General features: G+C 41.5%; 1 protein-coding gene across 4 annotated transcripts in view; it reads left to right on the top strand.

The window, feature by feature from the left end:
- LOC310762928 (heparan-alpha-glucosaminide N-acetyltransferase-like) overlaps positions 1-13,752 on the top strand; it is a 170,598-nt gene that overhangs the window by 105,218 nt on the left and 51,628 nt on the right. For all 4 annotated transcript variants that reach the window (XM_083614752.1, XM_083614753.1, XM_083614754.1 and 1 more), the window contains 3 exons: positions 1,900-1,930; positions 4,954-5,114; positions 11,914-12,026. In XM_083614752.1, coding sequence (XP_083470878.1) covers positions 1,900-1,930; positions 4,954-5,114; positions 11,914-12,026 — 305 coding nt within the window. The remainder of the gene's footprint in view (positions 1-1,899; positions 1,931-4,953; positions 5,115-11,913; positions 12,027-13,752) is intronic.

The following is a 13,752-nucleotide window of genomic DNA, read 5'->3' as shown; positions in this document are numbered from 1 at the left end:
AGGACAGCGCTGACCGGCAACAGCAATGCGGCTTCACTTCGCTGTTTGCGCAACGACCCACAGCGCCGCTACCCCCTCCGCGATCCGGAGCCCCTTACGGGGTCCCTTCAACGTTTTGGGGGCTGCTTCTGGCGCCCGCCGGGTCCCGAGACCACAGGCTTCTGCCACCTGTGGTTTTCCTGAATGGGTCTCCGCTTCGCCGTAGCGGACGACCCGTTTACAGCGGAGCTCCCTTCTCCTTACTCGGAGAAGGCAGCCATTACCGGTCGCGCCGCCTCCGGAAGTCCCAGAACGAATTAAGTTCTTAACTCGAGGTACCACTGTATACACTTGCATGGCCATTTGCATGTTACATAAAGTCTGACCAGCTGGAGCTTCCAAGCCAGGCACAATCTACCAGCCATTCATAATGGCTTGCCAAGTCCTTGACAACTCTTCTGTTTTTGAGGTCCAGGCAGCAAAATTAGAGTTATAAGGCTCTGGATTGCTTGCCATGCATTGCTAGTGGGCTGTGTTTGACTTGGTGTGCCATAACCTGGGCAGGGTCTGTGTTTTAAGACATGGGACGCATCTGCACTATACATTTAAAGCAGGATTATATCACTTTGAACAATCACAAGCTTTCCCCAAAGACTCTTGGTTTGTTAAACCTACTGACAGTTGTTAGGAGAACTGCACTTCCCTAAATCCGGTGCTGTTGTGAGGCGTTGACCTTCACGGAAATGTTTCTTTGCACATTATTTTGAAAAATGATTAAGCAAGTTAAAGATATGAGGAGCAAAGCAGGAAGTTACTATGTGCGGGTGCAGGACCTGAAGACGTACACTTCAAAAAAAAGCAACCTGTTTTATTAGCTCTGCCTGGTAAATAGTACCTCCTTCTATAGCGGTAGTATATCTCTCAATAGCACATGATGGGAACAATAACAAGGTGGGAATCACCTTTGTCCTCTGATTGTGAGGTTCTGACTCACATCTACTAGTGGAATGGTCTCCCTTAGCAGGTTGTGGGCTCTCCTTCCTTGGAGGTTTTTAAGTAGAGGTTGGATGACTATCTGTCATGGATGCTTTAGTTGATATTTCTGCGTTGCGGGGTGGGGGGGTGGGGGTGGACAAGATGGCCCTTGGGGTCCCTTCCAACTCTACAATTCTATTAGAAACAAAACGTTGAGTCAAAAGTACTAAATAAAATAATGGAGTAGATGAACTCTGGTCAGTGAAAGCCCAAAACTTTTTGCTACCTGAATTGGAGACCTTTAAAAACAATGACCCATTTCTGTACCATTTAATCTTTTGTCTCTATCTGTCCACCCCCTCATGGTGCCTCTTGAAACAGGTCTTCAGCATGGCAGATGGCAGGGCTAGCCATGATTGGGGTGTGATCCAGCAAGAAAATTATGCTGCTTTTATCTGGGCATTGATCTTGGTTTTCAGTGCTTTGCCATATCTGAATCTGGGTTATACGAGCCAACTCAGCAACACTCTGCTGTGAAAAATCCCCTTGCCCTTTGAAGTAAGAAAATTCAAATTCGGAACTCAGAACAAATGAAAGAAGTAAAGAAAACTTACACAAATATGCTTACTCTGCATAAAAGGTGTGGCATATTTGCCTTATTCAGAAACCAAAAATAATTTGTGTAAGAGTCAGAATATTTTTGCAAGGATTATTGTGGTAGCAGGAGGCAGTCATAATGATTGGAGGATGTGTAAACTTACAAATGCTGTAGTATTTGCAAACAATTCTAGTATGCTTCCAAATGTATTCATATGGCCATGAGGAGTAGCAAGATGCTGTGTCAGACATCAGATCCATTTTGTTGTTCTTATCTACCACATGAATTGGTAAACTGTATTGTTAAACAATCAGCGTTTTAAAATCATTGTTGTGTTTTCATCATAGGACTGACAGTTGCCGATCTGGTCATGCCCTGGTAAGCTATCAAAAACTGCTCAGCAATATCATTTCTTTCTGCTCTGAAATATTCTTTGAACTTGTTCACACATGCATGGATATCACTTGGTTATTTTAACCTTAATGCCTTGTAGTTAAATATTTGAATGAATTTAAATGACTAGCAGGTTATGTGAAAAGGCCAACTTTCTTACCTTCCTGGTTACCTTGAGGGATTTTGCTTTGCTATTTGCTTTAGTCTCACACTTCGGACTGAACCGAACAGTAAGCCCATAATTTACGCAGTATGATCCAGGGATCGCGCCTAAAGCCAAAACCACGTACAATCAAAGCCCATTGGGTTCAGTGACAGGTGGGATTGCCAGTCATTTTTCCCAGAACCCTGCCCTCTTTCCACTTCTTAAAATAATAATAATATTGCCACATAAGTAAAACTGAATGCACACAACTTAAATGTGCATAAATTACAGACTTACTATATTGGCAAAACTATAATTTGACACATAATCTGCATAGGCCTGACAAGTGATGGAACAGAATCCCTTAACTTCCTCATAACAGCCATTTTCTTGATCAATAACCCACTCAGACTAGTACCTTTTTCTAACATGAAAGTTCCTTTTCCAAACTATTTTTTCCTGTTCAAATCAGCATTCAAACTTAACGCTGAATAGAATGAAGGTATCTTGGTCATGTTTCTTAGGTTAAAGGTCAATGTAACCTTACATAATTTTGCTTTCTATTACAGCCAGTGCTATATGATGGGCAAATTCTTAATACTTCTGAATTCTGTGATTAATAATAACATATAATGTTAGTCTTTGTTCCAAGATGGGTGCATATAGAGCTTTCTCGGCAACACAGATGCAATTAAAAATTCCAAGCAATGCATTCTGTTCCAAGTCAGAGTCTCTGTGTCCTAAATCCTAGTAACTACATTCGAGATATTTGAGCTTCCTCTGTGCCATATTTTCCCCATCTGTATTGGTTTGTCAAGGCAAAAGCTATCTAAACAGTCATTCTCTCCAACATCTATATATGACTGTCAAAATACCCTAACTCAGCAAGCATCCTATCAGCAGCATATCCCCTTCCCCATTTTGGTCCAGTCACCAGGGGGGTATTCATTTTTGCTTCAGCAATAAAAAAGCAAAACCAAACCCCAACAAATGTAATGGAGTTTATTTAGACCCCCTGCTTTAAGTAAGCAAGTTTTAAATCTATCGTGTGCATTCCTGTAATGTAAGGTTGATGTTAATGGGTTGTAAAGTGGGTAATAATTTTCTTACTGGCCCCTTCAATCAGATTAGATCATGTTATTGACCATGCTGTTCGTTTTATAACCACAATCATATTGTGGAGGAAGATCTTTGGCAAGTTGCACATTTATAAGTGCCCATTAAGGCAAAGAATGACAGATTTGCACATTTGGCATTTTTTAAAAAAATGTCCTTTCCCTGAAGACTGTTTTCCTCTCCACATCCTGAATTAGCATCTTTACATCCGTCTCAGGTTTTCATGCTGTTCAAGCAATAGCTGATTGTTCAGAACACTTATTTTATAAGGCAAAGTTGTTAGTCACATTTTAAAAATATATATCCTCTTTGAGCCATTTTGCTTACGTTCATCTTCTTGCTCTTTATTTCCCCTTTCAGTTGAACTGTGTCTTTACTTTTGTTTAGATAATGTTGCCGTATTTGTTAAAATGTTCTCTTAAAATAGTCCCCCTGCACCCCAAATTATATACAATCCTATTCCCTCTCTGACTTCCCCTTTTCATCATATTGAAAATAGTTACCAATTACTTCATTAATTATTTCCATTTCATGTTCACTTTAAAGTAATGGTGTATTTAATTTAATAGTGTATTTAATTATGCTTTCAACCATGTTTCAACCTCTATATTGAGGTTTTAGTTTAAACTCAAATTCTCCAATAATTTGTCTAATCAACTTTTAAAGCTATGGAAGCCGGTAGTTCTCTCCACATCTTGTACCAGCTGGTTTATTAGGAATTTTGTGCCTATTAAACTGCCAACTATTTAAAAAAGAACTTTTAGTTGATTAATCTGTGTTTTGACTGAATTAATTGATTAGATGTAAATCAATTTATAGATTATTTACAACATTTCCTCTGTCCTCTGGGCACTTTACAAAACTCAGTAATAAAATAAAAAATGCAAGCAAAATAAATTTAAAAGCAATGAAAAACAATAGTACATAACCAACAATGTAAAAATAAACACAAAGCTAGCATAAATCAATATGGCAAAGTTACCATTCATTAGAACTAAATGCAACCTTTGTTCTTTGTATGTGCAAACTTGTATTGGTTTTATAACTATTTTACAATAAAACTATTACCACGCACCAAAACCTGTCCCTTTATTCTGGACACATCAGCTGCTCTCATTATTCACACCACAGCTCTCAAAAACAGACTTCTTCTCTTTATACACGATTGGTTTAGACCTAGTCTTCTGCCATCATCTCTGATTTGGCCCTTTGCCATTCCTGATATTAAAAGTAAATTTAAAAGAATGACTCTCCAACTGATGAATGTTGGGTTACTGGTTGCTGAAATGGATATACCCAAAAAAGACTAGTTGGAACAGTTCTTTCACTGAATCATTTGCCCTAATACTGACTTTCTCTTGCATAAAGAGCAGGAGGCTGCTAGCATGTTACTATAGCTCCCAAGCTCTAGGAGACAATCTAAGGGCATTTCCACAAGGGCCATTTCCTCTACCACAGCCCTCTTAGCCAACAAGGCAAGATGCTTTTAAATCTGAGTTGTAGTTTGTCTCATCTATTAAGAAAGGTGATTTCCCCCCCCCCAGAAAATAATTTTATTTACTTCAGGAACACCCATTTTGGAAGTGTGAGATGAAAATATATCCCCAAACAAATGCCCATTCATCTTTACCTTCCTTGTCAATGGAGATTTTACTTAGGCAAATGGAGTCCATAGATTTGAATCGAAATGAAAATCAATGAATGTATGGTTTGAGTTGGGTTTTTGACAAATCCTTGATGTTTATAGGTTTGTTTTCATCATTGGCACATCAGTAGCACTGGCTTTCCATGCGATGATGAAAAGAGGAGTGAGCCGTATCCAGCTCTTGCGTAAATTGACCTGGAGGACTGTGATCTTACTCTTGATGGGACTCTGCTTCCTTAACTACGGACCAAGAGATGGTCCATGTAAGTATAATTGCCTTTCGGTCATTAGTGTTTTTATCATACAATCACGTACAATATCCACACTTATGCTTTCCAGGCATGGCCGGTGCTTTAAATCTCTATGGCCAAGTGCCCCCCGCTTCCCCCCTTTTTTTGCTGTGGGGCATTGCTGGCCCTGCCCCCAGTGTCTCTGTGCAGTTCTGGGATACTCTGTCCAGTTCTGGTTGCTGCAATTTAAGAAGGATATTGACAAGCTGCAACACATGCAGACGAGAGGACCAAGATGAGAAGAGTCTGGAAACCAAACCTTATAAGGAATGGTTGAGGGAACTGGGTATGTTTAGCCTGGAAAAGAGGGGACTGAGAGGAGATATCCATCTTCAAATATCTGAAGGACTGATGCATGGAGGATGGTACATGCTTGATTTCTGCTGCTCCGGAGGGTGGGACCCGAACCAATGGCTTCAAGTTACAAGAAAGAAGATTCCAACTAAACACCAGGAAGAACTTTCTGACAGTAGGTGATGTTTTACAGTGGAAGGGACTCCCTCAGGAAGTTTTGGAGACTCTGTTTCATTGGAGGTTTTTAAGCAGAGGTTGGATGCTCATGGATGATTTAGTTGAGATTCCTGCATTTCAGGGGGGGGTGGACTAAATGACCTCTACAATTCTATGATGCCTGCTCCCTCCCCAATCTTCTTGTGTTTAGAGAGAAGGTCTCTGGGGCCTCGTGAGCACATATGACCGAGTTCCTGATAGCAAGGGGACTTGTAACATGTTTGCAACCCACTTCAGATCGTCCTGCTCAGAAGGGGAAAGCGAAGAGCCTCCATGTGGCCTTTTGAATTCATGAATAGGACTATTATTTCCCCCAATGGTGCATTATTATCTCCATCTGCAGATAGAAGATCTAGGCTTTAAAAATAACGAATGGTTAAAACCATTTATTGAGAGGGGGACCCTACTATGCTTTCTAAAAAGAAGTCCCTGGTGATTTATTTTTAATTTTTTGGTCTTTTGAGCAATAGTTGCTATAGTTTTATTTGCTTGTTTTGCTAAATACACAACAGTCTGCAACAGCAAATTACAACTTTGCATTCACCAGCAGAACATATCTAGTTATTGCCTATTAAAGTCCCAGCAGCTGGTGCTGGGCATGTCAACTGTTAACACTTTTCTGCTTTCAGCAAAAATGGCTTGCTAATTTAGTTTGGCAAAACAGAGAGGTACTTTCAGTGACAATAATATGATCTGGAGACTTTTAGAAACAACAATTACCAGACCGGAGGTGTCTCATTTCTGCTGCCCCCAATGGCAAATCCTGTAAGCACTGGAAGTATTTGGGAAAGGCAGCAACAGTCATGGTGGCATAACACCCTGTGTGGATCATTTATTTATCAGAATGCTTTCTCCTCCCTCCCTCCTTCCCTCCCTCTCTCTTTTGGCTGTTACATGCAGCATCCATTTTCCAGCAGAAACCAAAGACAGCTCTTTTTATGCAGCCCAAGGGAAGGGAGAGAAATGAGAAGGAACTAAGAACTTGGCACTTAGATTAGATATGTTTGTGACTTTTTTATTTTTATTTTTTTTTTGCAAATCTCTGCACTTCAGTACTGCAGGATAGCCAGTTCCAAGTGCTGAGTACTTATGGAGCCATTGTGGTGTCGGCTTTCAAATCCCGATCTCCACCCCCGAAATGCATTATGTTCTTGACAGTTGCCCTTTTAAATCCACAGTGCAGTGCAGTTGGGGTCACACATATTTCTTCCTAACCACGAGTTTCTGCTTTCTTTAAAGGAAGAGCTTAATAATGGAAACCTTAATAAAGTTATTAAGGATTCTGAAGCTGGAACCAGGATAGATGTATGGTTTCCTCTGTAGAGGACGGCACTGTGGGTGGGTGGTATTCAGATAGGTTTCTTCAGAGTGTTGGCATCCATCTGTCTTGGGAGGAGTGCACCTCTGTGCTATAGCAGGGCAGGATGTAAGAGACAATGGCTGTCCTAAAACCCCCAATCCAACTCAAAAGATTCAGTTAAATGTATCTTCCTTCAGCTTCTAGCATAGACATTTCATCCATAGCAATGCTAACACTCCTCCTCCTCCTGCTTCATCATCATCATCATCATCATCATCATCATCATCATCATCATCCTTGCGTTCCTTTTACAGGATTTACAGAGCAATCTCAGGCCTGTTTGCTTAGAAGTACTACTGTGTTTAGAGGACTATGTTTCCCAAAGGTGTGCAGAAGACTATAAAGAAAGTCACTCCCATTGCTCTAAAAAGCACCCTACTTCAATAAGATTATCAACAGCTGACAGTCCTAAACCTAAAAGAAGCTTTAGTCTAGTGAATAGGATTAGGAAAGGGACGTGAATAATTTCTGGCAGAACAAACAACATAGAACATCACCTTAAGTAGAGTATAAATGGGCTGCATTTCTGAAATGTAAAAGTATTTGGGCATACCAGCAGGTTCCAGTGTTAAAAAGAATTTAGCTAACAATGAATTCAGTGTTTGAGAAAGATACTTGGGCCTGGGAAAGTTTTGTCTGCTTGCAGTTTTAGCAGAGGACACTAATGGGTTTGAGACAGCATTTAAAAGGGTGTTTGGATGAATACCTTGCCTTATGATTTGTGTTGCCAAGGAAACAGGGTGTGGAATTGCCTCCATCAGACCCTAGGCCTTATTCCATCTGAATAGGGCCTAGGGTTTGATGTATCCACATCTCAGTTTCTTACCTGTAAAATTCATATCATTGTGACTTACTTCAAAGGTATAATGGATTGTATCGCATATCCTCCAAGTGCCCCTATTGTTCAGTCACAGTCCCGGAATTATGAAAGCTGTCCTGGCTTCTGATTTGATCCTGGAATGTCCCTATTTCCCCTGCCACTGCTGCCACTGCTGAGGTCGAGGAGGAGGATGAGCTGGCCCTTGTCCCAAGAAACGGTGGTGATGGCAGTGGCATCTGCTAGGGCGTATCCCATTGCCTCTCCGTGGCCACCACTAACTAGCCTTCTCCCTTGGGCAGTTTGCAGCAATTGCTGGGGAGCAGGCAAGGAGAAAAGGCTGCTGCGACCGAGGCCCAGCTCCGCGTGATACGTTGGCTGTGAGGTGCAGGCAGAGGGCAGGGCTGCCCCAGGTGGGAAGAAAGAGGAAATGGAGCGCAGCGCAAGGAGTCTTGATTTATTATTATTATTAAAAAAAAGCTTTGTGCACCTGCGTCCAATCTTGCCCCTTCTTCTGACAGAAAAGGCTCTGTGGGGGACAATGACCAAAAAATGGGGGGGGGGGCAGTTGATGAAGGCCAGTTGGAGGTGAGTGAGAAATGTCCCTATTTTCATCTGAGGAATGTTGGAGGGTATGCTATAGTACTTAAAATAATTTGAAAGCAGCGAAAACATTAGTAAAGAAAAACATTTAACAGTTAAGAATTTGCAGGATAAGCTTTATTATATGTTCCAGATATTGCTATTTATGCTAGACAACAAGGCAGCTACCCCTGCAGTAGCATAATTTGCCTTCACCTGAGCCAAATTCAGAATTTTAAGTGTGAGCAACAGGAAAATAATCTTAAGTGTAGGAAGTTTCTCTTTTGGAAAGCTTTGCATCTGAGCCCTACAGATCTAGAATTATGAATTTTAAGCCTCCAGATTATATTTTATTATCTTCCTGATCCACTACCTCCCGTTTTCATTGGCTTTTGTGCTCAGATGTGTTTTGTACCGAGACTCCAAAAGAAATCTTGGAAATAATTGAACCAATTCATATGGCTGATTGTGTCTCATATTCAAATATGGAATGAAGAGAGGAAATGTAATAAAAGATTATATTTAATACCAGTACCTTAGTCTATGCCTGGCTGATTGGCATGATGCAAATTTTATCATACCTGACTATTTTAGGATTCTGAAAATACAATAATATAATAATTTAATAAATAACTAAATGTGATTGAAATTGAGCTAAATGATACGTTGCGAATTTGTGACTTGAGTTTTCAGTATCTGCCAGCTGGCTTTGTAGTTTCCCAAGAGTAATGTGAACGGTTTCTACCATGTATCATATGATCAAAAAACCTAATACTAACCCAATCACACCCCAGTACAATCTAACATTTTTTCGTAATGTGATGGAAAACGGGTAATATTATACCACACTTTTCCATTTATCTGAATCAGAATGGACTTTCTCAGCAATGTTTCAATTCTAGCATTTTTTACACTCATCCCATTAGTCAAAGGGTCTTTGGTTGCCCACCCCCATTCATGCCAACATTTGTGTGTTTGAAAGGCAAGACAGGATTATACATTTAGCAACACAGCGATTTCATATATATATATATATATATATATATATATATATATATATATATATGAGAAGAGTGCAATTTCAGTCCTCTCTGAAATGATTCCACACAAATACCTGTGAGAGCATAAAAGTTAGAAAAAGAATGGTATGTCTGCAACCTAGCTGGCATTGCATGAACATAAGAACACGAGAAAACCTTGCTGGATCAGGCCGATGGCCCATCTGGTCCAGCATCCTGTTCTCACAGTGGCCAACTAGAAGGCTGTGGGAAACCAGCAAGCAGGATGGGAGCACAAGAGCCCATCCTCTTCTGTGGTTTCCAGCAACTGGTATTCAGAACTGTTGCTACCTCCAACTGTGGCAGCAAAGCATAGTCACTGTGGCTAGCAGTCATCAATAGTCGTGTCATAGCTAGTAGCCTTTGAAGGAGGAACACCTTCATATCAAAAGGTCAAAATTATAAATCTCCTCATTCCAGCACTAGCAAGCCAAGCTACATCCAGGACAAAATGTCAGGACTGTGCAGACTCTGTTATCTTTTCACAATTGAGTAAGGCTTAGCTGCAGGGCTAAGAGGAGCTGCTAGCAATAGTTCGCTAAATTTACAGAATGCCAAGATTTGCTAGTATCTTATAGTGAGCTAGCCTATTGGTCTGTCCCAATATGGTCTATCCTGAGTGGCAGTATCTCTCCAGAGTTTCAGGCTCAGAGATTTTTTTCCAGCCCCATTGGGGGCAGCCAATGTAAAGCCCTCCAGAAGTTGTTAGACTATAGTTCCCATCATCCCCAGCCAGCCCCATCATCCTGGCTAGTGTTGAGTGATGATGGGTGCCGCAGTCCAGCAACATATGGAAGTCACCACATTGGCAACCCCTGATGTAAATAATCAGATAAGTCTCCAGTGCTTACTCACTACAAGGAAAATGGACTGTAAAATACTGCCCCCTACTCCAAAATATCCTACAGCTTGAAATGGAGAACATAAAACAAAATGATCGCCTTAGACAAATGACATTCCCATAAAATTTGACTTTAGTTCCTTGTCCTTTTGTTCGGAATGGCCAAGTTCCGCCTCCATGAGAGCAAATGAGAAAGCCAAGCACTCTTCAGCAGCCTCCTCTTCTGTCTTTGTCCCCTTTGTGCTTGCACAACAAAAGAGCAGTACATTAAGAATAAATGGCAGTAATGGACTGATGGGAATACTTCCCCTTTAAGTGGACAGCACAAGCTGGATGGAGCCCAGAGCTTTAAAAGTATGAAACCTGCTGATTAATCCTCAGATTCACTATTGTAAATGTAAGCACTTTAAGTTGCTGGGTGGCTTTGTGGAAAGGACAGTATTTTAGAATAGAGAAGAGACAGCTTGATTGGGAGAAAGTTGAGACATATCTGAAATTGTCAGAAACTGTCAAAATGTCTGGGCACCTCTAAGGAGACTAGCTAACTTTCATCTCTCGATAGTGGTGGGCTGACAGGGAGGCAAAGACATTGATGCGCACAGGGCGCAATGAAGGTTGCATAGAGGAACTTTCTCCAACTGTTCTGTAGTTCATTGAGCACATTGTCAGAGTGAGGCTGTTGATGTGAACAGCTATACCCAATTCCAGACCTGAAAGCGTTTGGTTTTTTGCAATCCAGGGGTTCTGCTGCTCTTGGCTGGAGGTGACACTGGGGAGTTGAGTTGAAGCCTGATGTGCAATAGGCTCAATAGGCTCAAAGTGCTACTTCAATGAGTTGGCCAATCAAAGGCAAAAGGCCAGCTCCTAAGATCTATGGTGAATCTAGAATAGCCTTCACCATCCTAGTGCCCTCTGGAAATTTTAAAATGCCACTCCCACTAGCCTCAGTCAACACGATAGCTCAGTTGGTGGAGCATGAGACTCTTAATATCAGGGTCGTGGGTTCGAGCCCACATTGGGCAAAAGATTCCTGCATTGCAGGGGGTTGGACTAGATGACCCTTGCTGCAATCCAGGGGTTCTGCTGCTCTTGGCTGACTGGCAGTGGCTCTCCAGGGTTTCAGAAAAGTGTCTTCTCCAGGCCTACCTGAAGTGCCAGGGATTGGACCCAGGGCATTCTGTATGCAATTCTGTATACAGGGCATTCTGTATACAAAATTGTCCAACCCCACAGTTCTATGATTCTATGACTGTGCTGGCTGGGACTGATGCGAGTTGTAGTCCAAAACATCTGGAGGGCACCAGGATGGCACATACTGATCTAGAAGTCTCATACTGCCTGTCAACTGCAAAGGCTATTCTTGCACCCATGTATTCCTTACTATGCCTGAAGAGGCTTCTGGGACCTGAATGCACACAATCACTGGACTCCAAGCCTTAGCCCATGAGTTTCTTGGTATTGGAACCAAATCCTTGATGCATCTGATTACTCAGTAATTTTGGGCCAAATATAAAAATATGTAACATGCATGATTGCAGATCATGTACTGGAATTTTTTCCCTCAAATTAGGTCTTATATGTAACATTCAGCTTTGTACCTACAGTGTCATGGAGCTGGGCAAGGATTCCAGGTGTTCTGCAGCGTCTTGGATTTACTTACTTCATTTTGGCTTTGATGGAGACCTTCTTTTGCTTAAAAGACCTTGGCAGATATCAGGTGAGATGCAATGGGACTGACCTTGGAAAAACATACCCTTGCTCACTTTTGAGACCCCAACAGATCCATTTGGTAGTATGTGTGTGGCATTCAGCTAGCCTCATATTATTGATGTCTTATATTTTACCAGTTTCCAGACTGCTGACTTTCTTATCTATAATCTCACTCTCTGGCACCACTAAATTTCAATCAGAAATAATCTCAATTGTCCCTTTACCTTGGCCACACTGCAACCAGTGCCCTTTCTTACTCTCCTTTCGTAGTGAGGTATATTATGCTCAAAGGTTTCACAAACTGAATCTCCACACAAGTTTTAAAAGTAAGATAAATACCATTCTCACAATAGCTTAAAAACAGGATGATATTATTATTATTATTATTATTATTATTATTATTATTAAATGTGAGGGGTCAGCAGATAATTACTGCAGCCTTGGTGATGCTCTTGCATTGAGTCAGTCACGTTTTCAGCAGAGGCAGTACACTGGTAGCACAGTAAGTAAGACACCAGGCCTTGGCTACTGTTGGGTTCCTTGCCCCTTATAAGAGCCTGGTATTTAGTAGGTTTTCAAATTAAATACTTATCTAATTAATATGCACCTATCCACTGCATCAAAAGCAAATGGATAATGCATCAACAAATTTGGTAGCAGAGGAACATTAAAGGTGTAATTCTGAGAAATGTTGAAAGAGAGAGACTTCACATTAATCCCAACAACACTATAATGCAAGTATATTATTGTTATTATTATTTATTCAATTCATATACCCACTGGCAGAGGAATGGGAGTGCAGAGGGAGCGGACCACCCCGGCATCACTATTCCAGTAGGGTGCCATCACGATGGTCTCCCCTGGACACGTGCTGCGCACACCCCGCACGCTGGGCACCCCCCCCCAGAATGTGACTATGCCCTCACGGGTGGCGTGCCACGCCCCTGGATGTGCACCGCCCCCCACGGGCAGTGTGCCACACCACCGGGATGCATGCACCAGTCACGCCCCCACCTGCTCTCCGTCCCCGGTAGCAGAGCATGCAGCTTTTGCCACTGCATATACCACCCTTTACCAGAAGATTCTAGGGTGGTGTACAACATTAAAAACACATTATAGAACATCAGTGATAACAACATACTAAAAAACATAATGACAGACAGCCCAATAGTCAAATAATCATCATAGTGACATTCCACTCCCCCACACTTTCACATGCCATAGATTACTTAATAGCCATAGGCCTGGATAAAGAGAAATACTTCTGCTTGGCACCTGTAGGCATGTAGTGAGGGCACCAGGTGAGCTTCTCTGGGGAGAGCATTCCACAATCAAGGTTTTCTTGTGTACATGTTTGGGTTTCACAGGTTGAAGACAGAAGTAACATGTTAAGATGAGTGAGGCCACTTTGAAAGCACCCTCACTATGTTCAGTAGAAACAGACATTTTCTTTCCTGGGATGAGCTCTGCATATTTTCAATGCAATTCAGTGTGAAGAATTACTAGGAGAAAATGGAAGGAATGTATTGGCTAGCACCTTCTCCATCACCAACTCACACAGCCCAATCCAATAGCTGTTTATGCAAATCCCGTTCAATAAAGGTGAACAATGAACATATGACATGCATTCGATTTTAAATATATATATTTAAAATGGATAGCTTGCCCGGAGACTGAGGGGAGGAGCTAAACCAGTGTTTAACTTTCTGGGATTGTGCTTATGTGTATGTAAG

This window comes from Podarcis filfolensis, assembly GCF_964270895.1.
Source record: "Podarcis filfolensis genome assembly, chromosome: 5".
NCBI lineage: Eukaryota > Metazoa > Chordata > Lepidosauria > Squamata > Lacertidae > Podarcis > Podarcis filfolensis.
Note: the sequence above shows the minus strand (reverse complement) of the source record. Positions and strands in the feature narration are given on the sequence as shown.